General features: G+C 43.0%; 1 protein-coding gene and 2 long non-coding RNA genes across 9 annotated transcripts in view; 2 read left to right on the forward strand and 1 right to left on the reverse strand.

Annotated features, from left to right (window-relative positions):
* Positions 1-190: 190 nt before the first annotated feature.
* On the reverse strand, positions 191-18,399 carry LOC118213104. 5 transcript variants are annotated; one of them, XR_004762346.1, is made up of 4 exons: positions 17,883-18,092; positions 17,274-17,593; positions 539-3,200; positions 191-222 (listed from the first exon to the last, which is right to left on the reverse strand). It is a non-coding gene; the product is annotated as an uncharacterized LOC118213104 (long non-coding RNA). The 5 variants fall into 5 exon arrangements; XR_004762349.1 differs by lacking the exon at positions 191-222 and adding an exon at positions 18,223-18,399 and having other exon boundaries at positions 512-3,200; positions 17,883-17,955; XR_004762348.1 differs by lacking the exon at positions 191-222 and having other exon boundaries at positions 512-3,200; positions 17,282-17,593; positions 17,883-18,112.
* On the forward strand, positions 558-7,007 carry LOC118213106. The gene is made up of 2 exons (XR_004762350.1): positions 558-592; positions 6,776-7,007. It is a non-coding gene; the product is annotated as an uncharacterized LOC118213106 (long non-coding RNA).
* A 12-nt stretch (positions 18,400-18,411) lies between the features above and the next one.
* Positions 18,412-23,379, forward strand: part of LOC118213103 (calcium-binding protein 1) — a 30,745-nt gene continuing 25,777 nt past the window's right edge. For 2 of the 3 annotated variants that reach the window (XM_035391791.1, XM_035391792.1), the window contains exon 1: positions 18,412-19,202. In XM_035391791.1, coding sequence (XP_035247682.1) covers positions 18,543-19,202 — 660 coding nt within the window. In that variant the 5' untranslated portion in view covers positions 18,412-18,542. Of the gene's footprint in view, positions 19,203-20,130; positions 21,054-23,379 lie in introns of those variants that run through there. The other variant, XM_035391796.1, reaches the window with a different exon arrangement.

The raw sequence follows: 23,379 nt of genomic DNA on the forward strand, positions 1-23,379 counted from the left end.
CAAGACATGGTACTTGCGTCATAAACTTTTGGGTTTCTTATCAGTGGTTTCACACTTGTGTAGAGATTACGTACTTACTCATAACTTTGTGTTTTGGAAATGTAACTTATTAGGAAACTAAAAAAGAAAGTCCACATCTGAATAACTGAAACAAAATTAAAGTTTTGGAGTGGCATCGTCAAAGTCCTGACTTAAACCCAAACAGAGATGCTGTGGCAGGATCTGAAATTAGAGGTTTATGTTAGAAAATCTACAATTTGTTTGATTTAAAGCAGTTCTGCAAAGAGGATTGAGCTAAAATTTTTCCACACGTGAAAAACTGATATCAAATTATAGCAGTTATTGCTGCTAAAGCTGGTACTACCAGTTATTTAGTTTAATCAATCAATCAATCAATCAATCAAATTTTAATTGTATAGTGTATTTTACAGCAGTTGTCACAATACGCTTTACAGACAACCCTGCCCTAAACCCCCACAGGAGCAAGCCTAAGGCAACAGTGGCAAGGAACAACTCCCTGTGGCAGATGGGAAGAAACCTCGGAAGGAACCAGGCTCAAGGAGGAAACCCATCCTCCTCTGGTCAGCTCAAGGTATATAATGTGGCTCCGATGATGGGTGGGGCTGGGTGGCAGTGGTGGGGGAGACCAGACGACTCTCGAAGCACTCTCAAAGATTGGGGCAAGAGCCCCGCCGGCAGCGTGGGGAAGAGGGTAGAAATGGCGGTTAGGGAATTTGTGATAGAACAGACAGTGGGTAAAGTGGCAGCAGTATGAATTGGGGGGACCCCGCCAGGAGTAATATATGGCTGCATAGCTACTAGGACAGGGATGGAGAGCCTGTGCAGTCATGAGGGGGGGACAACCATACCCGCCTATCAAGATCAGCCCATGTAAAGTTGGGTCCCAAGGGGGAAATTGCTTTTTCACACGGGGTTTGGGTCCTTGATAACTTTTTTCAGTAAATAAATGAGATATTAATTTCAAAATGTGTTTTGAGTTTACTCAGGTTCCCTTTGTCTAATATTACAGTTTGCCAAATGATCTGATACCATTCAGTGTGACAAATATGCAATAATAGAGAAAATCAGGAAAGGGGTGAGTACTTTTTCACACCTCTGTGATCATCTGAACTGGATGCCAGTATATCTCACCAGTCATGATGTTACAGCAATGAGCTTTCAGCCAAAACCAGGACAGAAAGGGGCTAAGAGAACAAGTTTCTGTTGTGTTCTGTTCGGTTCCTTTCTGTTGTCCTTGATGCTGGCACACACAGTCCCTCTTAGAGGGCACAAGTGATCACTGTAAGAAACGCTTTTCAGCAAAGAGTTGACTCTGTTGGCAGGCGTACTCTTTCCGCTGAAATAAAGACCCTTACAAGTGGATCAAGTGTTTTCCTGACTTGATTGCCTCTCTATTATGAGATAAGGGTCGATTTTAACCTCTCATCCCAACGTTAGGAAACACCTAATAAGGAGTAGGGCCACCCTTTGCCTTCAGAACAGGTTCAGTGTTTGGAATTAAGTTTTTTAAAGTTATCTGCGCGTAGTCGGATTCTGGACCATTCTTCAAGACGGTAATGATTAATCGTAAAAACAAGCAATTGGTTATAGGTTATAATAAGTGTGCATTAGTGGATTGGAGTGTGTTTTGGTACAGCAGAGTGTTGATGTCTTTGAAGTGTGTAAGGCATAGATAAGTAGGCCAGAGCTTGGGCAAGTTATGAACAAGTCGAGTGTGTGAGCCATATTAATGATAAAAGCATGCAAAATATGCTTAGTCATCCATCCAAGCAGTTTTTATCAGTGGCCATATGCAACGAGCACTGACATATTTGTCTTATTAAAAATTCATAGGAACCATATTAAGTAGAGTTAAGGACATTTAACTGAATGTTTGATGAGACAGTATGATGATTCACTGCCTTCCGTGTGTATATAAAACAAAACCGTGTGTACTATTGAACTGGGTTGTGCATCCTCTGTCTGGCTGATATTTTTCTGGGACCCAGCAAAGAAAACCAACCAGCCATTTGAGGGGTGCAAGAGGTGGAAATCTAGATGTTTAGATCTGGTGACTGTGAAGGCTATGAAAGCGTTTAACATCATCATGGTTGTTCATGAAACCACTCACAAATCTATTTAGCGGTGTGTATGGGGCTCTAACCTGAAGTGCCCTAATTACAAACAGAGAGGAGAGAAGAGGACAGGATAGGAAATAGATAGCTGGAACCAAACTGTGGAAGTGGGCTTTCCGGAGTATACCACACGCCTCTGTAAAAGTCAGCCCTGCTCTTTCCAGTCTTTGCTCTCCGCTGGCTGGCTGGGATTGTTTTGATTCCTTCAGGTTTTGTTTTTGCATGTTGTTTTATGGAAAGAACAACAAGGCTGGACTCCAAAAAAAACACGAAAGTCAAAAAATGGAGAATCTCTTCAAAAGAGCATAGTGCTTCCGTGTCCTTGCGATCGGTCTCTCCAAAACAAAATTAATTCATTTGCACAGGTTTGTCTGGGCAAATTGATTGGAATAGATCACCACTGTGGGCATACACACTTTCAACCCCTCCACTTGGGTCCCCAGCAATTTTAATAGAAAGAAAGGAAGAGAAACCAACAGGGGACTAGGGCTCCTCCTCTTCCTAATAGCACATCATCATCTTGGAATATGGGGACCTTATGATGGGAGAGTGTATTACTTTTTTATTTTCTAAAGGGTCTAGGTTGGGTTTTCTGCTCCTTGTACACCAAGTTGTGCATCTTTGTGCATTTGCCAGGGATACAAGTGGTTTCTGAATGGTGGCCCTGCTACAGATATCAGATTTTTAAAACTCACAGTGTACAGTTTTTCTTGACACTGGGTCACAGAGGTGTTGATTCAGTTCTGTGATCATTTTGAGGCCGTATGTTACAGTCGGTCACAGACACAGCACAGTGGAGATACACAACTGTTTTCTTTAAAACTGAAAAACAACGTATTAACATTACAAAGGAAAAATACTTAAACAAACAAAAATCTGATTAATAACAATAAGGTGAACGGTGTTGGAAGCGCTAGCAAAACAATTTGCCAAACAAAACACCTGGTCACAAGACGAGGAAAAGAAGCCCCCTTGGTCTTAGAAACCGGGGCATTCTGGGACCGGACAGGTTCTTCCGCTCAGCAGACCACGCCCCCTTCTGCCTCCCATTGGCCAGCTCATCACCTGAGAGGGGAGAAACACAGACAGGCCAGCAGAAATGGCTGGGCAAAGTAACACCATTGATTTGGAGTGCTTATCATTTATGCTGTTAAGTGTCCATCCGTCCCTGCTGGTGACCTTCAACTTGCGACTACTGTTTCTCTTTGCCTATACAGTTTTTTTGTGTTTGGCATATGTATGCACATGTCATTTTCAACACCGTTGCCATTGCCACATTAGATCATTTTACAGTTTTTGTGACCGTGCACTTGCAATTTGGGCAAGGACTATTTGGCCTCTTTGAAACTCTATTAGCTGCCTTTTGTTTCTTTTGAAACTGGCATATCAATGCTGATGGTTCGATCTCTTTTGTAACTGCCACTCCTAACGGCCATATTCTCAATATTACTCACCTGTGTAGCTGCCTTTGTAATTGTTATTTAGTTAGGCTACTTCAAAGTAGATGTCCTTTTTCATGTGTTTTTCCATTATTCCAAACTCTACATGCACGCACACATACACATATTAACAAAATTACATTTTCATTCATGTAGTAGACTCTTTTACAAAATACAACATTATACTTAATTCATTTTGAAGAAATTCTTTCTCAGACTTACAATGAGGGAACCCATGGCCCAAAAATGTGAACTTCAGGTTTTATGACTACAAACGATAACACTTTATAAAGGTCATGCCAAGGAGATACAAAACAGTCAGAATGTGGTGACTACAAGGTCAATGTCAATGCCTGTATTCTTCTAGTTCAGTTTCCTCTTCCAAATGCAGAGCATCTGTTTTCCACCCAGGCTGGTGGAAACGTTTTCGGTAAGCTTGGCCTATCCTTCGCCTACCAACACCTTCTGACACTCCTGTGTCAGAACAGTATTTATCTGTTAAAACTCCTTGAGCCCTATGGTGATTTTGACATTTTTTCACTACCCTCATTGTATTCCAGATTAAACAGGTTTACTCAATAGATAAACCCTCTTACAACCCATTATGTTTTTCACAAGACTTGTCCCTATCTGGAAATAACAGGTTTAGGCCTGGATATGATATTGATTAGTTGGTAGGCCCTATTTTAGGAGGAAAACATTATTTTTGCTTACTAAAAAATGTGTTCACTTACTTCCAAAAGCAAAAGTGTCATCTCAGGCATACATCTTACATTGCAAGAATAGGTTGTGTGGAGTAACCACATCATACAGCCATGTCAATAGAACATAGGCCTACCATTGCTATATATATCAGCAGAGTATATATTTCATTAGGGAGAAAAAGTGGAAGGTTTTAGACTGGCCAAGTCAATCACCAGACCTTAACCCAATTGCGCATGCATTTCATCTCCTGAAGAGGGGATTGAAGGGAAAAAACCCCCCGAAACAAACAACAACTGAAAGAGGCTGCAGTAAAAGCCTGGAAAAGCATCACAAAAGAAGAATGCAAGAGTTTGGTGATGTCAATGGGCCGCAGGCTTGATGCAGTTATTGCAAGCAAGAGGTATGCTACCAAATATTAAGTGTTATTTGCTTTCATTTACTTAAATACTCTCTGTTCCAATACTTTTGCTCACCTAAAAATTGGGTGGTCTGATACCAAAGGTGCTATGTTCTAAGTAGTTTAACACATCTAGGTTTAAATACCAGTTAATAAAAGCTGAAATTCTGAACTCTTGTCTCATGTTCATATTTTTATCTCAACCCAAAATATTGTGAGATGTGGTCTCATATACCGGCTGTATTGGGGTTCTCCAGTTGTGCATTTGCCCGTTTGAATGTACCACTGTTAGAATTTTGGTTGAGTGACTAAAGCCGACACTTCACGTCTGATCGTAAATTCCCCTCCAGAGAGAATGCCGCACTGTTATTTTCATAAATCATGAATCAAAGGATTTTGAAATTACTTCTAAGTTTAAATTCAAGAACGTTTTTTTTTTTTAAATTTATTTTATTTTATTTTTATAAATGATGTCCCTGGCTAACAACATAGTCATAAAACAATAAAATTATGTTTTCTGAAAGTTTTCCAGGTAAGAATATTTGAGTGTAATTCTGATTTCCTCCTGTGGGTTATTCAGTGCTTAGAGCATACTATTCCATTCACACGTTACAGGAAACCACCAAGGCAACAGGGAAGGGAAGAGGCTGCTGTTTCCTCATTCTATCCTGCTGGGAGTGACACAGGACACTTTCATGTCGAGTAACTCCAAATTTAGCCTTCCTCCCCTCTCCCCTCTCAACCCCACTTGGCCCGCCATCTCTGGCTGACTAAGATGGGAAAGCAGAATGTTTTTCTTGTAATTAAAGTTCAGATTAAAGCCACATTTAAACTAAGAGTGGGTGGGCGGGCTAGGAGGGGGGTGAGGGGTTGGTGGGAGTGTGTGCTGTTTTCTAATTGAGTCCTTGTGGTCAGAAAACCTAAAAAAAAAAAGTTTTCTCTTGCAGTGAACACATACTCACTTGTACTTGATTCCAGATTTAAAGGGTCACACACACATAACCCCTGATTGGAGGTTTAAAGGGACACACACACCATCCTGATTGGAGGTTTAAAGGGAAACACACACACCATCCTGATTCAAGATTTAAAAGGACACACACACCATCCTGATTGGAGGTTTAAAAGGGCACAATACGTACTCTGATTCAGGACATAGCTGTCTGCAACAACGAAGTCAGACAAACCCAGTAACCATACTCAGCACCTAAGACCACATATGTCAGAATCCACTGAAGAGCATTACAGATCATCTCCCCAGCATCACTGATCTCAAATCAGCCCCCCCTGGCATCACTTATCTTAGATCAGCCCCCCAACATCACTGATCTCAGATCAGCCCTATTCCCCAACAGCAACACTGACCTCAGATCAGCCTCCAAGCATCACTGATCTCAGATCAGGCCCCCGGCATCACTTAAATGGACTGCATTTATATAGCGCTTTTATCCAAAGCGCTTTACAATTGATACACTTATCTTAGATTAGCCTTATTCCCCAACAGCATTACTGATCTCAGATCAGCCCCCAAGCATGCAGAAAGTGTGCACTGACTGCTTCCAGAGCGCTTTGAAATTACTTAATAAATTAGGCCCCTACAGGGCCAGCCCATGGCATAAACGGTCTATGTGGTTGTTTAGGGCCACAACCGCTAGGGGGGCCACACAACCACGAGGGGGAGCCACACGATCCAATCTTTATCTAAGGTACATAACGTTATTTTCGTAATTACGTTATTCATCCCCTAGCGGTATAAATTTAAAACGGAATGGCAACAGAACATCTCCCCCCCCTTCACCTCTCTGGCTGATTTATAGGAAAGGAAATGAGTGAGAGTGATTGTTTCATGTTGAGTAACTCCAGATATAACCCCCCCCCTCCCCTCTCAACCCCACTTGTCCCACTCTGTTTCAGACTAAGCGAAAGCGAAAGTTTTTCCTTGAAGTTAAAGTTTAAAGAGTTTAACGGCCCTGTGGCAGGCCTCGGTTTGCAGGAGGAATTAGGGGCAATTAGAGGACCACGCCTACTATTTAACTAGAAACACACCTGAATGATGTCACAAATCAGTCCAGGATTTAAAAGAGTGCTTCTTTCCACAGTAGACGTCTGAGACCGGGGCCCCACCACGACAGCGAGAAAGAACACGTAAAGGCAGAGAAAGGCTGAAAAGCGACTGTGTGGTTTCATTTCTTTTGTCTTTGTTGTATTAGTGTATTGTTTTTGCCCAGATCCCCTGAGGGTGACGGGCAAAGGTTTTCCTGTTTGTTTGTGTTGGCGGCTGATTACACCCTCTCTCGCTATTCGAGATTAAAACGCTGTAGTTATCCGGAATTCCCGCATCTCCCCTGTGTCCCGCTCTTCTGTCCCTGCCAGGGTGGTCACGGCGTGGGACAGCCACATTTAAACTAAGAGTGGGCGGGCTCGGAGGGGGGTGAGGGCTTGGTGGGAGTGTGTGCTGTCTCCTCATTGACTCCTTGTGTAGTGAGGCCAAATAAACTTTTAAAAAGTAAACTTTTACACACACAAACCTACCGATACATGTACACACACTCTCTCTCACACACACACACACACAGACACATACACACATATACTCGCTTGTACACAAACACGCACGCACAGATTTAAAGACACACAGTTGTCCTAATTCCAGATGTAAAGGGACACAAACACATCGTCTTGATTGCACGTTTAAAGAGACACACACACACACACATATAACTCTTGTTTGCAGGTTTAGAGGGACACACACAGATCAGCAGATCAGTTGGTGGAGGGGAGGGGAAGCAGCCGCTGACTGCTTCATAAGGACTTGTATGTGGAGACAATCTGAATATCGACAGAGACCACTTTATCCATCTCGACATGCTGTTCTTTCCTAGAACTGCAGACGTCTGGGCGAGATCAGTCTCTGTGCTCAAGCGTTTTTTTTTACAGCTCTTTATTTGTAGCAACTGTTCACATAAGTTTGGGCTCAGGCAGGGGAAGGCTTAATGCCACTCAAGAGACTCAGAGGAGCCAGTTTTGGGATTGCACAACTGTAAATCCCCCTGTCCCTCTTCCCACGGCATTTACAGGAACTGAAACACAGAGCAGGGGGCCCCCACTCCCTTACTGCTTCTATACAGAAGATGGGGGCCCAGAGGGGTGGGAGGTTTTACTTATGCGATGACCCCGCCCCCCCCCCCCCCAAAGAGGTCATCACACATAAACAGCCCTGGTCTTATAGAGCCACAGGGTCTCACTTGAAATCCCAAAATCAATTAAGATAAGGTATCTGGAATCAACTGCTTTTGTTGATCAGGTTCTGAAGGAACCAGTTAGGAAAACCAGCAGCCCCAGCAGCTCAGTATTGAAGACTGCTGTTTGCACATACATATCAATGCACAGAATATTAAAGCCATAAAGCTGCACGTTTCTGTAGTGGACATGCGTAGGTGGATAGATTTATGGTTTTACGATGGAACGCACACATACACAAGGCTTGGCGGTTCTGTGATGTGATATACTCATCGCTCAGGATTGTGTACGCACAGGGTCAAAGGTCGCGGAAACACGAGCGTTCACCTGGACCTTTGCCTGGAATAGTTTACGTGTCCCCTGACCCGAGAGGAAACACACGACATCCCCTCCACACCCCGTCGTGTTCGCGCCCGTGCCAATGCAGCAAGGCTGGGGGGGGGGGGGGGTGAGCGTGTGCCACTTGCTGGTCCCTGGTGGAACTTCTTGGTTGGTTTCAACCTGGTTTCAATCTGGTCTGGCTGGTTTGACCCTTACAAAAAAATCATGTGAAAATATCCTTGTCACATTTTCAATGAATTTCACATTTTCACGGGTTTATTAAAATATTCACACGTAAAAAGATAATGTCACGTGAACTGGTGGACTGGCCTTTTCTGCATTTGAACAGGAAATAGGTCACCTGAAGTTATGCGAAATTTGCATCCTCACCTTCTCAAATGTGAACTACTGTTTTCACATGTGAAAACAAAACACGTAACTTCAAATAGCAAGAAATAGCACCATTTTACACTCTCATCTTGCAAGTTTTTTTTTTTTTTATAGTTCACATGTGTTCTCTTTACATGTTGGGTGTTTTTATGTATTTTTTTAATGTGACTTCTTCGGAAGAGGAAGCTAATTCCTCTTCCAGTCATCTAGCTGGCAGCAACATGGTTGAATTAGTAACCATGAAAAGACCATGTCCTGCTGGTGGGTCAGCTTGGTACAGACAACAGACCATCGCTAAATTCCAGATGGGATCCAGCTGGAGCAGAAGCTGGTTTGTGTTAGATTACATCTTGGAGAACTTCTCACACACACACACACACTCACACACACACACACACACAATTAGTTTATTTTTATAATGAACAATAACAATTAAGGGGACTCAGTGAAAATTAAATTCAATTTCAAATCGGAAAATTCTGCACAATGCCTCAGCTCATAAAGGGTTCTACTGCCATCTAGTGTCTGCACAGGCTATTATAATACAAGTTGAAAGGCTGTGTGTACTTTTATTATTTGCACAAAACACACACACACACACACACGTGCGTTGAAACTGAGTTTGTTTTGTAAGCCTTAAGGCATAAGCTACCAGTATAAACGCGTTGCTCATATTTCAATAAGCAGGACTAAATAAAGCAAGAAAAAAATAATAAACCTACGGATCGCCAACCTGACAGCTTTAGCGTATTTGGTGTCATTATTAAGGCAAAAGGAGGCCGTTTATGCTATCTACCAATATTAGAATTCACGTCATGTTGTTTTCCTGTGTACCCATTGTTATATTTCTCTGGAAAATGAGGAAATAGTTTGGGCTGGAATTCCCGATTTTACTGGTGTTAAGCCAGACTGAGTCAGATGCGGATCTGCAGCGGATACTATTTATTTTCATCTATACATAATTTTTAAAAAACATGCTTTACCCATGAGTCCAACTCAGCATGACAGGGTAGTTCAGTGTGTGTGTGTGTGTGTGTGTGTGTGAGAGAGAGAGAGAGAATATCTAGGTGATGGTCAAGTAATTTCAGGTATTAAGTGAGCAAAGGACTGTGTCTTAACCCGCCTGTGGGTTTAATCATAAAGGGCTCGTCACCAGGATTAATCTATAAATGGACTCCACTGACATAACAATGGATACAGCCTCTCTCTCTCTCTCTCTCTCTCTCTCTCACACACACACACACCAATACACACAGACTATCACACACACACACACACACAGACACACACACACCAATACACACGGACTATCACACACACACACACAGAGACTCAAACAAGCTGATACTCACAATTACTCACTGTCCTACACACAGGCACACAGTATGGCAGATTCACACACACGCATACACACACACACACACACACACAGCGATACACACAAGCCACCAGTATTGTGTTTGTGTGTATGCGTAAGTGTGTGTGTTTTAGTTTAGTGCCCTTGCTGTGTTTTGAGTTGTGCTGTGATTTGGAGGCTGCAGTAGTGTGTGTTTTATTATAGACAGACCTGGACAAATTCTTTTAAAAAAATTTTTTATTAGAAATGCATGCATGTTTGGGCTCCCTCTCAGGGACAGATCGTATGCATATGAACTACACACCATACTGGACAAGAGGCAATTAGCACAAAACCTCACTAACTCCATCATCCATAGGAACTCATTAACTCCTTATGTCAAAACAGGATATACCGGCAGTCTTGCTTTAAGGTAAATAACCGCAGAAACAGACGATACACTGAAGAAAGAAAAAACAAGATCATTTCAGTGCATAACTAGTGTTTAGTTCAGTTAGTTACAGCAATATTTTTTAGGCTTTCTCAATTTAGTTTTTATATTCATTTGAATGAACATAAAAAGTTTAAATTGAGAAAGCCTGAAAAATACAGATGAAACAAACTGATGTCAAATTTTATATTTATCCAATGAAACCTTTTTTCAGTGTACATACTGTATCAGTCACATGTTTACTGCATACCCTATGCTGATCACCCTTGGCGAATAACAACCCAACGCTGCTCACACTCAGCACAGAGAAACCCAATGCTGCTCACACTCAGCACAGAGAAACCCAATGCTGTTCATACTCAGCACAGAGAAACCCAATGCTGTTCATACTCAGCACAGAGAAACCCAATGCTGTTCATACTCAGCACAGAGAAACCCAATGCTGTTCATACTCAGCACAGAGAAACCCAATGCTGTTCATACTCAGCACAGAGAAACCCAATGCTGTTCACACTCAGCACAGAGCAACCCAACGCTGCTCACACTCAACACAGAGCAACCCAACACTGCTCACACTCAACTCAGAGCAACCCAACGCTGCTCACACTCAGCACAGAGCAACCCAACGCTGCTCACACTCAGCACAGGGCAACCCAACGCTGCTCACACTCAGCACAGAGAAACCCAATGCTGTTCATACTCAGCACAGAGAAACCCAACGTTGTTCACACTCAGCACAGGGCAACCCAACGCTGCTCACACTAGGTGCATAAAGATCCAACGCTACTCACACTTGACCTAGTCTGTGATCTATTTAACATACTCTGTGGTGTAACTGTTACTGTTCATTAAGATTTTATTTAAATGATTATTTGGTAATATACTGCCTATGTGTTGCCATGCCAATAAAGCATATTTGACTTTGAATTTGAGTAAATATGTGTGTGTGTGTGTGTGTGTGTGTGTATAAATTTGTGCAGTACCAATTTGAGAGAGAGGGAAAGAAAGAAAAAGAGTGAGAAACTGAGAGAGGACAGAAGTCAGAGAGTGAAAGAGGGAGGTACTGAGAGATCTTTTTCATTTCTATAAACAATAATTATTATTATTCTCCTCTTGTGTCATTTTATCTCTGTCTGTCTTTGTTTCTTTTAGTTAATTTTCAGAATTGTCCTTCTCCTCTGCCCAATATCACGTTTTAACCTTTTTATACATTTATTGTGTGTATTCTTTTATTTTTTTCAGTGTCATATATATATACCCCTGCCCCCACCCCACCAACCCACAGACCCTTACGCACAGACACACAGAAACATCATCATCATCAAACATTATAAAATTGAGATTTAGCTTGTAGGAAATCCTCCGGACATAGGGAACACTAAATGAAGTAACACAAAGTGTTGGCCATAAACTTTTTTTTTTTTTTTAGAACTTTGCGAAGGAATATAAAACTGAAAAGAATTTACATTAGGAAATATTTTAATTAGTCATCAAGATACATTTTTTAAAATTACTGGATGACCCAGTTGCTCTAAAACATTTAATAGAACAACTCCAAAACAGATGTAAGCAAGGGAGAATTAGCTCAGGCCAGTAACTGAACTGCAGAAGACCCTATGTAAATAATTCAGCTGCCCTGTCTGCTTTCCTGACATCTGGAACCAAGGGCTGAGCTACCTCTGTGTGCAGTAATCCACGCAGCTTTCTGCTCTAGTTGAAATGCCCTAATAGCTACATCCTACAGAAGAGTGTGCATTTGGTAATGAATGCTGCTATGATGGCCATTATTATCAGACAACGAAAAGTTGCTGAGGAGGTAAAGGGTTACCAAAATGACTCAAAGCTCAAAACCAGGACAACAACCGACTGCAATTTGATTTGTGGGGTTTGTACTGTCAGAACTGGGCCCTGGCAGTAAATGTTAAAAAGGTTACCATATTCCAGAAAAAGGTAAAACCCTAGGAAGGCTTTGATCTAGACAACTCATGCTCATGTGTGGATTTTGCGTGTTCACTGATTATTGCACTGTGGCATAAACTAGTATATGCATTGTCACGAAAATGTTATTAAAATACACTTTCCCATTGCATTCGTTTTTTTTTTTCTAGCCTATTACATGATACGTTCACAAAAAGTTCACTCAGGCAGCAAGTATACACCAAAGGGGAAAAACATGCATCTGAAATCATGCATGCAAAATTAGGAACGTATCCAGTTCACATTTTAATTAAAAAGGAGGCTACATTTCTGGAACATATAGGCAACCATTATTTTCATCATTACTCTGTCTTTGATTTAATGTTCAGCTGATGACAACATTGCATTTATTCATTTTCAGGGTAACAGAACGCAATTCAGTTAGCTTTTAAACAGAAACATTTACACTCTTAAACTGAGATGAATGGAGGAAAAACAGGGGGAAGGGAGAGAATGGAGATGGCATGAAGTCAATGAGAGCAGGAAAATGGAAAAAGAGGAGGGCTGTGCATGACAGGATAAGCGGGGAGATGTAGAACAGGAAGCGTTAGAAGAAGGACAGAGGCAATAAGAAGCAAAGGGATGTAATGACAGAGGAGAGAGAGAGAGAGAGAGAGAGAGAGAGAGAGAGAGAGAGAGAGAAAAGGAGATAAGCGAATATGGGATATCAGAGTAAGCAGCACAGGACAAACACCAATAAAGCCGTCCCTTGCGCTGAATTCATAAACGCTTGTCATATTAACATCACTTATCGAACGATTTGAGGAGCGCGTCATGATTCTTTAATATGTTCCAGGTGAGGAGGACGAAGGACAATTACATATGCATGCTACGTATTGTGTGCAACAAACTGTCATATTAAAAATGCATGCGCCTTTCACTGCCTACGGAACCGAATCTGTTTTTTTGGTTTTTTTTTTTTGTACGAAAAAACACGGTTTGTTTTGCTTCTGGCACAAGGAAGCCGCTTATAAATAAATTGGCTTTTTTTATTTGTAAGGACACGTCATATTCAGATTAGAGTGATAATGCACTTGCCCTCTTCCCGTTTAGAGCTTCAAGTTGCGGCAGGGTTAATTATTAAACTCCCGGTTAATTTTTCATGGGTACCAAACTGCACCCGGACGGCACGGTTAATAGGGGTCAGAGATGTCAAGGGAGATGCGAAACCAGCGGCTCTTCTGTCCTTAGGTCAGCCGAAGTTCCGTTATTCAGCTGCTTCTGCGCAGATCTGTTGACATGCAGCACTTTGTTACAAAACCAGCACTAGGATGTTATTTGTGAAGTTTGAATGACAGAATAACACTGGACGCCATATTGCGAAAGACAGCAGCATGCAAAGCTTTAAACAGTGGAAAACGCATTAATTGTATTGAGTATTCCGATGAGCGTGAGCAGCATTTCCACATTTTGGCCAAAGTAGCCAGGCTGATTGGGAACATAATTGCATAATTGAAGTAATTTTGCACTACCCCCAGCGTTGCATTTTTTATAATAAAAATAATTAAAATAATTTGCATTATTTTTTTGCTTGATAGATTATGGGTAAAAAATTTTTAGCTCAGATTTCAGTTTTTCATGTTTTCAGATGTAGGCTATATTTTCTTCAGTGACTCACATGGAGCGCATGGCTCAGGGGCAAAGTCATGGGCCCTTATTCATAAACATAAACTTGGATTTAAACTTGAATGATCCTGTGTCCCGTGTTCCCAAAGATCCCAAAGAGTTAAAATGTAATACAAATAAATAAACAGTTTGACAAGTAAATGCATCCCATGTAGATACAACTGAAAGGTAGAGGTGTGGGTCATATGTGAGGTTGGGGCATTAGGTGCTGGAGGTACTGGTCAAGGGGTCAGCGAGACTGTCGGCATTAAGGGGTCACTTTGCTTGCTATTTTGAGCTGATTACAATGCAGCAATATTTTTTCAGTTTTTTTCTTTTCTTTTTATGGAATAAATATGGGCCAGATTCTACCCTACAGGCCAAATAAAGTGGGGGGAGGGGCAAAAACGAGCGAGGGACAGAGAGAAATATGGCAAAGAAAGGTTAAAAGGTTAAAAATCAGCAGTGAGAATAAAAACAGGCAGGAAGAGGGACAAACAGCCTCTAGCTAGCTGCCTTTCACTTTTTCAATGACACAAGTAACAAAGCATATTTTAAAATATCATCAAATATTTTAATAAAACATGCTCTGTCTTTCTTTCTCTCTCCCTCTCGCTCTCACTCACAAACATATACACAAAAATATAGGCACACATGCACACACACGTGCATGCATACACGCACTCACCAAATCCGCCAATTAAAGATTGTATATTTCTAGAGAGAAGGGTCAATGGGTGTGAGCAAGCAGAACTGAGGCAAATGAAAATCAGAAAATCAGAGAGAAATAAGAAGTAGAGAGGATCATGGGACACACAGATGGAGTGAGAGATTTTACACTTCTTCCCTGGAGCAGGAGACGCAGATGCCTGGCCACTGCTCTCCCAGGAGAAGGTGGGGGGGGAGAAACGTTCACGTCACTGCTTCACGTGCTCACACTCCTTACAGTGTGAGGATTCTTTCTCAGCCACACGTACATAATCACAAACTAATTATAAACATAACCTTAATCAGAATCTAATTCATGCCGTTTGTTTATGCAGTTTCCCATGACATCTGCTCTGAGAGAGCAGTGCATCATGGGTAAACAGGCCAGACCAGGTGGTTTCCATTCTCCTTTGAGTCCTGATGTTATTTTATACTTTTTATTGATCTTATGTAATGCTCCTGCTCTGCACTGCTCTACGGAAGTAGTCTTTCTGGCCACCGCAGTTTATTTTAGGAGAGTGGTATCATCCTCTGTTCCTCATAGGCCAGTCTGTGTGGTGTTTCCTGTGGTGACACTCTCCACCCTAAGAGCTTCCTCCTTTATCGCTGTGGCTGAGCTCTGAGCTTCCGTCCTTTTATAGACTTAATGTCCTGCTCGCTGAATTTGAGGAGATTATTCAATAATGAACAGAAAACGAGGAGGTGACTCAGTATGAAGTTGTATGGCGGCCACTGTGGTCGTGCATATGTGAGACTTGGGGGTTATCTGGGCAAAATGTCAAGGTCATGGCAAGCTGGGCTTTTCAAAGCTGCATCCAGAGTGTGTGACACAAACCATGATTTCCCTGTTTCATCCTAAGCTCCACTGATTCTGCAGTCATTCAGTGAGCTTACAAGTATACACCAATAGGGCCTGATGCATTTAAGGCCTACGTACTTATGTATTAACTCCATCTATCCAAGTTAAAACATTTTCATTTATGATCTGACGGTACTTTTTTATTGAACAGTAGTGTTGACTCTGGGTGCCCTGATCAAATTTGCACATTAACTATATGGCTAACCAAACCACCCCCGCAGAATGACTATGCAATTCCATGCGTTCCCACATTGATTCCCCATGAAAAAAGGTTTTCGGTTGAACTATGTGGTTGAAAACAGAACAAATAAAATACATTACTGATTCTACAGTGATTCAGTGAGTGTGTAAACAGACAATAATAGGATCTGACCTGATCTGCACTGTTAATGATTAATGATGCTGAAGAACACTCCGCCCTGATTTCATGCACTTTCATTATTGAGTGTTTTTTCCTGCTGAGCAGGACTGCATTATCATATTTCCAGCATATTCCATATGGATTTTGTCATCCATTGTTTCCAGTTTTTTTGAAACCAACTTCAAACCGGAAAATTGTTACGTGTGGGTGGAGTCGAGGCGGGGTTTTATTTCTGCAGCTGGTGGGGAGCTACCCCATTTGGGTGTGCTATGTGAAATTCAACAAAAATCCCAGTGGCCATTTTAAATGTGTCCCAGGAGTCACAGTGTGAGCCAGGTACGCAGAACATGGCGGTCCTCCCATGGGGCTTACAATGTACGACACAAGGACAGAGATGACACAGAGGGCACCATGTTCAAGAGGATACTATGTATAAGTACTTTAACAGTGTACAATAGAATAGAACAGAACAGAATAGAATAGAATAGAATAGAATAGAATAGAATAGAATAGAACATTGTAACCTTTAAAACAGAAATTTGTCTTGCACATAATCACTCATGCACTCATACATTTTCAGTGTTAAATAGGCTCTTAAAGAGTTTATGAGTCTAGGAAGGACCATATGTAATCTATTAGAGTTGAAAATGTTCTATCCAAGCTGAATTTATGCAGAGAATTTTACTGTATGGTACTGTAGTACATTAGAACTACACGTGTGGCATTAACACTATTAAAATTAAAACACCCAAAACATTATCTTGGGCTCAGTCACTCCAGAAATCCTAAAATGGACCTTCAGAACCTTAATTCTAGTGTACCCCTCTCTGGACACCCTATTCACCTGTGAACTGCCAACTTTACTCTCCGAATAGCAAATTCATGAGCTCATGGTTTTTAAAACCAGTAAGACCACAAATATGTGATTAGAATGTTCTTAACTGAACATTCTAATTCAGATGTAACAATCACTATTGATAACTAAAAGCAATGGAGTTCAAGAACACTGACTAAAATAATTTTTTTTTTAAACCTAAAAAAAGAAACATGTTCTTCAAAAAATGAATACTATGTGAATCGTGTTCATGTCTGGTAAACAATAAGCAGCATTTACTAATCATAGTGTTTTTTCTTAGTGAATATTAGCACCTCGGCTCTGTTTGAACCCGCTCCCAAAAACTACTGCTTTTTAAGCGCAGGAGGTGGGTACCTATAAGGGAAAATCTGATAGAGAATTCTGAACAGATAATATCCTAATTTTAATATACTTATAGCTATCAGCATGTTACCAGTGTGGTATACTGCATTGGTTGTTATACTGCATGGACTTAATATTATCGAACACTTACGTTTTTACCTTACGTCATAGTCACGCGTTTCCTTCCTCTCCACAGGATACCGTTGCCGTGAACGATGCAATTCTGACTTCCCTTTTGAGATTGACAGGGAGCTCTTTTTTAATGCCCCTAGGCTGCGGGCTGAGGCTTTAGTCCTACTCTAGCTATCCTGCAGAACAATGGCCAACTGATCCAACCATCATTTTCAAGTCAAACAGTACCTCCCAAAGCCGCTGTCTGAAAATATGAAGAAATTCCATAGGGCAGGTCCACAGTTATAGCTGGGGGCGCAATAACCAACGCGGCAGAGCTGTTTCCAAAACCCCCGTTCTCTGTGAATAAAGCATTTTTATTCGAAGGTTTCAATGGCTATTTACATTGTATGTATAGGCTATTTCTTCGCTTTAAACTACGCAAACTTTTATCGGCAAATGGGCTATTATTGTAACCAAGGAAAAGGGAATTAGATTTGCAGGTAGGTCTGGGAGAACATTTCGTCGCTTATTATAAAAGCTGTATGTAATGTCACTAATTTTTGCATGTATTTTAGTGACATATTTAGCATATATTTTATGTTATATGTGACTCAAGTAAACAACTTTTTTCATGGATTCTACTCACACTCCAGCGAATGGCCACGCATAGAACATAACATTGAATCCCGGGAGATGGTAAGGTCCACTCAATGTATAAACTAAAATTAAAAGGATGAGACGCTAATTTCCGTTAAACTGGCCGTAGGGATCCGCTGTCACGCCGGACCGCGGACGCAGAAAAAGGGTCAGCGTGCGACTTGCAGAGCCGGATCAACCAATAGGATGGTCTTCAACATTTTATGATTAAATCCACTGTGTGTGTATGTATGGGTGTGCACGTGTGTGCGTGTTATGTGTGTACATGGTGCATGTATTTATGCACGTGAGCGCGTGTGTCCGGCAACACTAACGGGTGCCTGTCTTACCTCGCACTTATATGAGAACATATAGCGCTGTTATACAAATAAGAGCTGTATCGCGCGTTCGGGTAGCTGTCGGAACTTGGCCGCTTTTTCTCTGTCAGAGTAATAATGCGCAGCGTGTGGGTGTGTGTTGTCAGTCTGATCCTGTAATCGTCGTGCCAACAACCTGAGAAAGGGATCCAATGAGCTTTATGCGCGTCACCGCGGCACGCTGGCGGCATGCTGAGTATCTACACATGGTCAGCGATTACAGAACGCGGCTCCTGGCTCATCTGCAACCGCCACGTTCATTCTTAAAAGTGGGAGCGGAGTGAACGTGAGCAATGAGCTCCTCCGTCCCAAAGAGCGAGGCAGCAGCGAGCCGTCGGTCCGCACATCATATGGAGCATTCTGCAAGCAGCCGCCGAAGCCATCACCGCCCCGACGTCCCAAGATGCAGCAGAGCCGCCGAGGAGACCTGCTGGCCAGACGAGTGCGAGGCTACCTCCCGGAGACCCCTGTGTCACCCCAGGCTCGTTAATTATAGGAATGGCGGGGACAGACGCGGGAGCAAGGGCCAGTCACATCGGACACACGCCCCCCTCGCCCACGGATGCAGCCAGGAAGAATTACTTGAGAGACAGGCAGTCGACTGGGATGAGAGAGCGAGGGGTAAACCGTCTAGACATCCGCACCAACCGCATAAACCCACCCGGCGTGACCCCCCGCAACCCCTTCTGCACCACAGCAACCCCCGCCCGGTCCGGGCGCCCTCCCCGACGCACTCGCTTTCCAAACCGGCGGATGAAGCTGCGTTCTTCTTCGAGTCCAAAGAGCGGACTAGGAGTGGCTCGTCCCTCAGTCTCGCCTCCGACCCACCCTCCTCATCCTCGCCACCGCCGGCCATATCCGGGCGCTCGTCCGGCAGCCGCGGAAGATCTAGAAGGGCTTCCTCTGAGTCCGACTCCAGCCTGCACCCCATCGTGAAATCAGTCTTTGGACAGGTAAAGTCACACGTACGAGTGAAAGTGTACGGGCAGCCGCAGCGCGATGCCGGTGGGAGAGAAATGCTGAGTTCAGGTGGGGACTCCACAGGTTGCTAGGGACAGGTCTGTCGTATGAAATCACAGAGGAGGGCGCTTCATATTGTAAGGGTGATATTGTTTAAAACAATGTATGTGGGCTATCCGTGCGCCAGAGAGGAATGTGTCTATTTTTAATCTATCCGATGGGCTACACTCGTTTTTGAAAACGCACATCTAATAGTGGTTTGTAGGCTATTATCAGAACGCCACAGAGGAAAAATCACACTACTGTCTTACTGCAGCTGCAATCTTACTGCAAAGTGTCAATTTTTCTGTTTCTGTAGTATCTATTTAGCATATTAACAGTAGGCCTATTCTGCAACTCACTGGAGGAGAACTTGAAAGAGGTTATTGGAACGTATCCAGAAAGGGTTTTACTTTTTCATTCGATTTCATTCATGGATTAAGCTAACTGGGTTAACAAACAATATGTTTTACACACTCAGTTTATCACAGTGATCGGCTACATCCATTCAAATCGATGATATAGGCGGTATAGCACAGGGTGAGTTCTTGCGCATGTAGCCTACTCTGTCTTTTGGTCCTTGTGCACGAGTTCAGAGATAGAGTGGGGATATGGAGTAAGAGAGACATTTCTTCTACCTCAGGTATGAGATTCGACTATAGTTTAGCTGAATTATTGACATGTTATGAGTAAGCGATGCAGGCTGCCTGACATGCTTCACGTGCAGGTGAAAAACAAAGGGGCGGGATCTCGGGCGCGATGACATTAGACACTCCCGTATTAAAAATGAATAGATGTGTATTTCGGAACCAGAATCCCTCAGATGGTTGTCTGCGATCGAAGTGAGAGATGGCGGTGAACCCTAGTGGGTGGGGGCGTATCGAGCTCAGTAATATGAATAAGGGCTTTGTCTTTGTGTCCTTCATCCAAACGATCCCTATCGGGGATCATATTTTATCTTCGTATCCACAGTGATGTATCTGTCCTTGAAGCATCTATTATGAATGATGCTCTAAGCTGGAGCGTGGAGCGACTCGCAGGGAAGTACCTACAGGACCACACAGTATCTGGTGCTGACTGGGGTCTCAGATGTTGCTTTTTTGGGTTCACGCTGTCCTTACAAAGAAATCACCACTCATTAGTTCCTGGCCCTCATTTGGGAGTTCGTTTTCAAGCTAAAGAGGACTAAACAAATTCTTAAATTTATAATGAGTAAAGTTTGGCCGGGGGGCGGCCGACCTGTGAATGCTGTTCTGTAGCCACGTGAACCGGCTGCCAAGATCACAGCCGTATTTTTTCAGCGTTTTGTTGAGCTATATAAAGATCGCAGTTTCTTCTGCGGGTTCTTTCATAAAAACGTTCTTGGATTTAAACTCAAACGTAATCTTAAAACCACTTTCCACGTTGTGTTTACGTTTGATTTATTTAAAAACTCTGAGATCGAAAAAAGTTGCTTACGTTGGTAAAACGTCACGTAGGCCTATCTGCATATTAAGCGCCTGTAATATTTAAATATCAAATGAATTTCAGTTTGATCTTACGTGCTTAACAATTAACCCGTCCTGTGGATGCAGCCAATAACAGCCCTCTAAATAAGGTTGCATTTCAACATTCCTTGCACTCCGCGTGTCTAACATCAATTATCAATTAAACACAATAAAATGGTTTACTCATGCCCTTCGCTGGACTCGTAGCCTACTCTGTTAGAGATGAATTAACTAAGCGCCCGACTCTAGAACACAGTCCACAGGGATTTGCGGGCTGTCCTCAAACGTGCTGTAGGCTTACCTCCACATAACCAGCAGGTAATGAACTGATATTTAGCATTGGGATTTGCAGGTACGCCATCCGCCAAGTTACGGTTTTGTGGGACATGCCCCATACCTGCAGAGCACCAAATTTGGCACTGTTTAAACTTTATGGAGACACGATCATATTCTACTTGAAGGTTTTCTGCTTAAGCAAATATGTGCGATAAAATTTGAGCGTACGACCGTTTAAAAACGAGGCCCCTGGTGTTGACGATATGGCATTAAGTAATGTTTTCTAAATAAGCCATCATAAATGGAATGCCGAATGTTTTTGAACTGCTTGAGCTCCACGCTTTCGCCCCCATGTTCTCTGGGCGTCACGGCTCACGCGGGCAAGCAGATCCGAATCAGGAGGCGTTCTGCACGCTTACCGATGTGTGTTTAAATGTCAAGATGCATTTAGGAGGAGTTGCGGAGTGCGCGTCACGTGCTGTTGCAACGGGTCTGTTACAAATTAGTCAGAGCATAATCATAACCAATCAGTCAAATTTTATTTATATAGCACATTTCACTAATAATTTATGGCAATACACTTCACAGTTTACCCTGGCCTAAACCCCCACAATGCAAGCCAGAGGCAATAGTGGAGGGAAAACTTTATGGTAGACATGTGGGAAGAAACCTTGGAAGGAACCGGACTAAGTAGGGGGGCCCAGTCTCCTCTGGCTGGGTTCACAAATACTGAGTCAGTTTCAGACAGACTGCTTGAAGCATGCAAAGGTGACGGTCCCCCGGTGGGGTGGCAGGCTGGGGTGGACATACAGGGGACAGATCACATGCACCCTTTGGAGTGATTCGGGGAGGGAGGGAAGCAGTTGCAGCATTGGTGAGTGTGGGAACAAAGAATCCCACTCAGGGACTGTGGGAGCATGTGGCAAATAGGAGTTATTGAGATAATGTGCATTCGGGATAAATTGCTCCACCCAAAATATATTCCAGCATTGAGAATCAAAATTTGTTCCAATGTCCCTTCAAAGTTTCCAAAGTGAAGCCAGAATTAAAAAAGGATATGAACTTCTAGAGCAAGTGAGGTATCTGCCCCATACAGGATGCACACACACGCGCAGAGCAGTGTGTGTGTGTGTGACGCATTCGCGTTTGAATGTCAGATAGCACGGTCACGTGGAATGAAGAAGCACTGCACAAAAACAGAGTTTTTTTTATTTGACTTTGTGTCTGAAAGTGCTCCTTGCTTGTGGGCAGTGCTGTCCTTGTGAGATTAAAACGACTTGCCTGCTGAACCTCCCCGGGCCCCGGGCAGAGCCTTATCGCTGGGGCAGTCCCTGTCTCTGGCCCCCTTGGGCCCCAGGCTTCAGCCTGATTCCAGGACTGTGTGGGACGTGCGCCCCCTGCAGACCAGATGTGCAGTTGCACGAATGTCCGTCTCTGTGAGAGCTGAGTTCCGTTGATCCTCACTGTTTGAGTTTCATTGTTACCTTGCACTTCATCAGTTAGAGCAGTGAATTACACAGATAACCCCCTTCACCATGGTTGCTCAGTTCTGGATTAGGCACTTTGTGAAGACAAACACCAGCCGGGTGTGTGGCTGTCCAGGACCAGGGACCTGCAGACCCCTGCCTTAAAGGATTTAGAGGGGAATGCAGGGCTTTCCTTTAAAAAAAATGTGTAAAAATATTTTTAGAAGCCAGGTCACATTTGCTTTGAGAATTCATGGATGTGTATGTCCGTGTGTGTGTGTGTGTGTGTGTGTGTGTGTGTGTGCGTGTATGTGTTCACTATAACTGCGATGTAATTTGAATTTTCCACATTTGGCATGCTTAAATATGTACCTCTTAAATGTCTTTTCTGTAGTTTCCTTGCATTATGTAATATGAAGCCCTTCACACAATCCCTCCTGAAAAGAGGGTTTTGACAGTGGTGCTAAGTTTAGTCTCCTGAAGACCCGATTACAGTACAGGAGGAGACAGAGATGAGGATTCTCTCTCTCCAGCTGCTGTAAAATATGCTAATCCCCATGCAGATGACTGTCACTTTTCAGAATGTGTGAAGGTGGAACTAAAAACCCCCGAAGTTCTGAGGCCGAGACTGAACTGCAGTGCTGTATGTGGGGGGGGGGGGGGGTCTGAAAACAGGAGGAGGGAACTGAGCCTCGCTTTTTTCCCCCCCACAGACCCCCTTTCTGAGTGACCGGGGGCGGAGCTTATGTTTTAGGAGACCAGGTGGGATTGTGATTGGACAGGTTAGTGTCTCAGTGGTTAATGTGAAGTGCTATGAGACAGTGGAGAAGAGGATCTCTTATCTCAGGACTCCAGCGAGTGCGCTTCTGCTGTAGTGTGAGCAGCACTCATGCCCCCTGGTG

This window comes from Anguilla anguilla, chromosome 14 (genome assembly GCF_013347855.1).
Source record: "Anguilla anguilla isolate fAngAng1 chromosome 14, fAngAng1.pri, whole genome shotgun sequence".
Classification (NCBI taxonomy): Eukaryota; Metazoa; Chordata; class Actinopteri; order Anguilliformes; family Anguillidae; genus Anguilla; species Anguilla anguilla.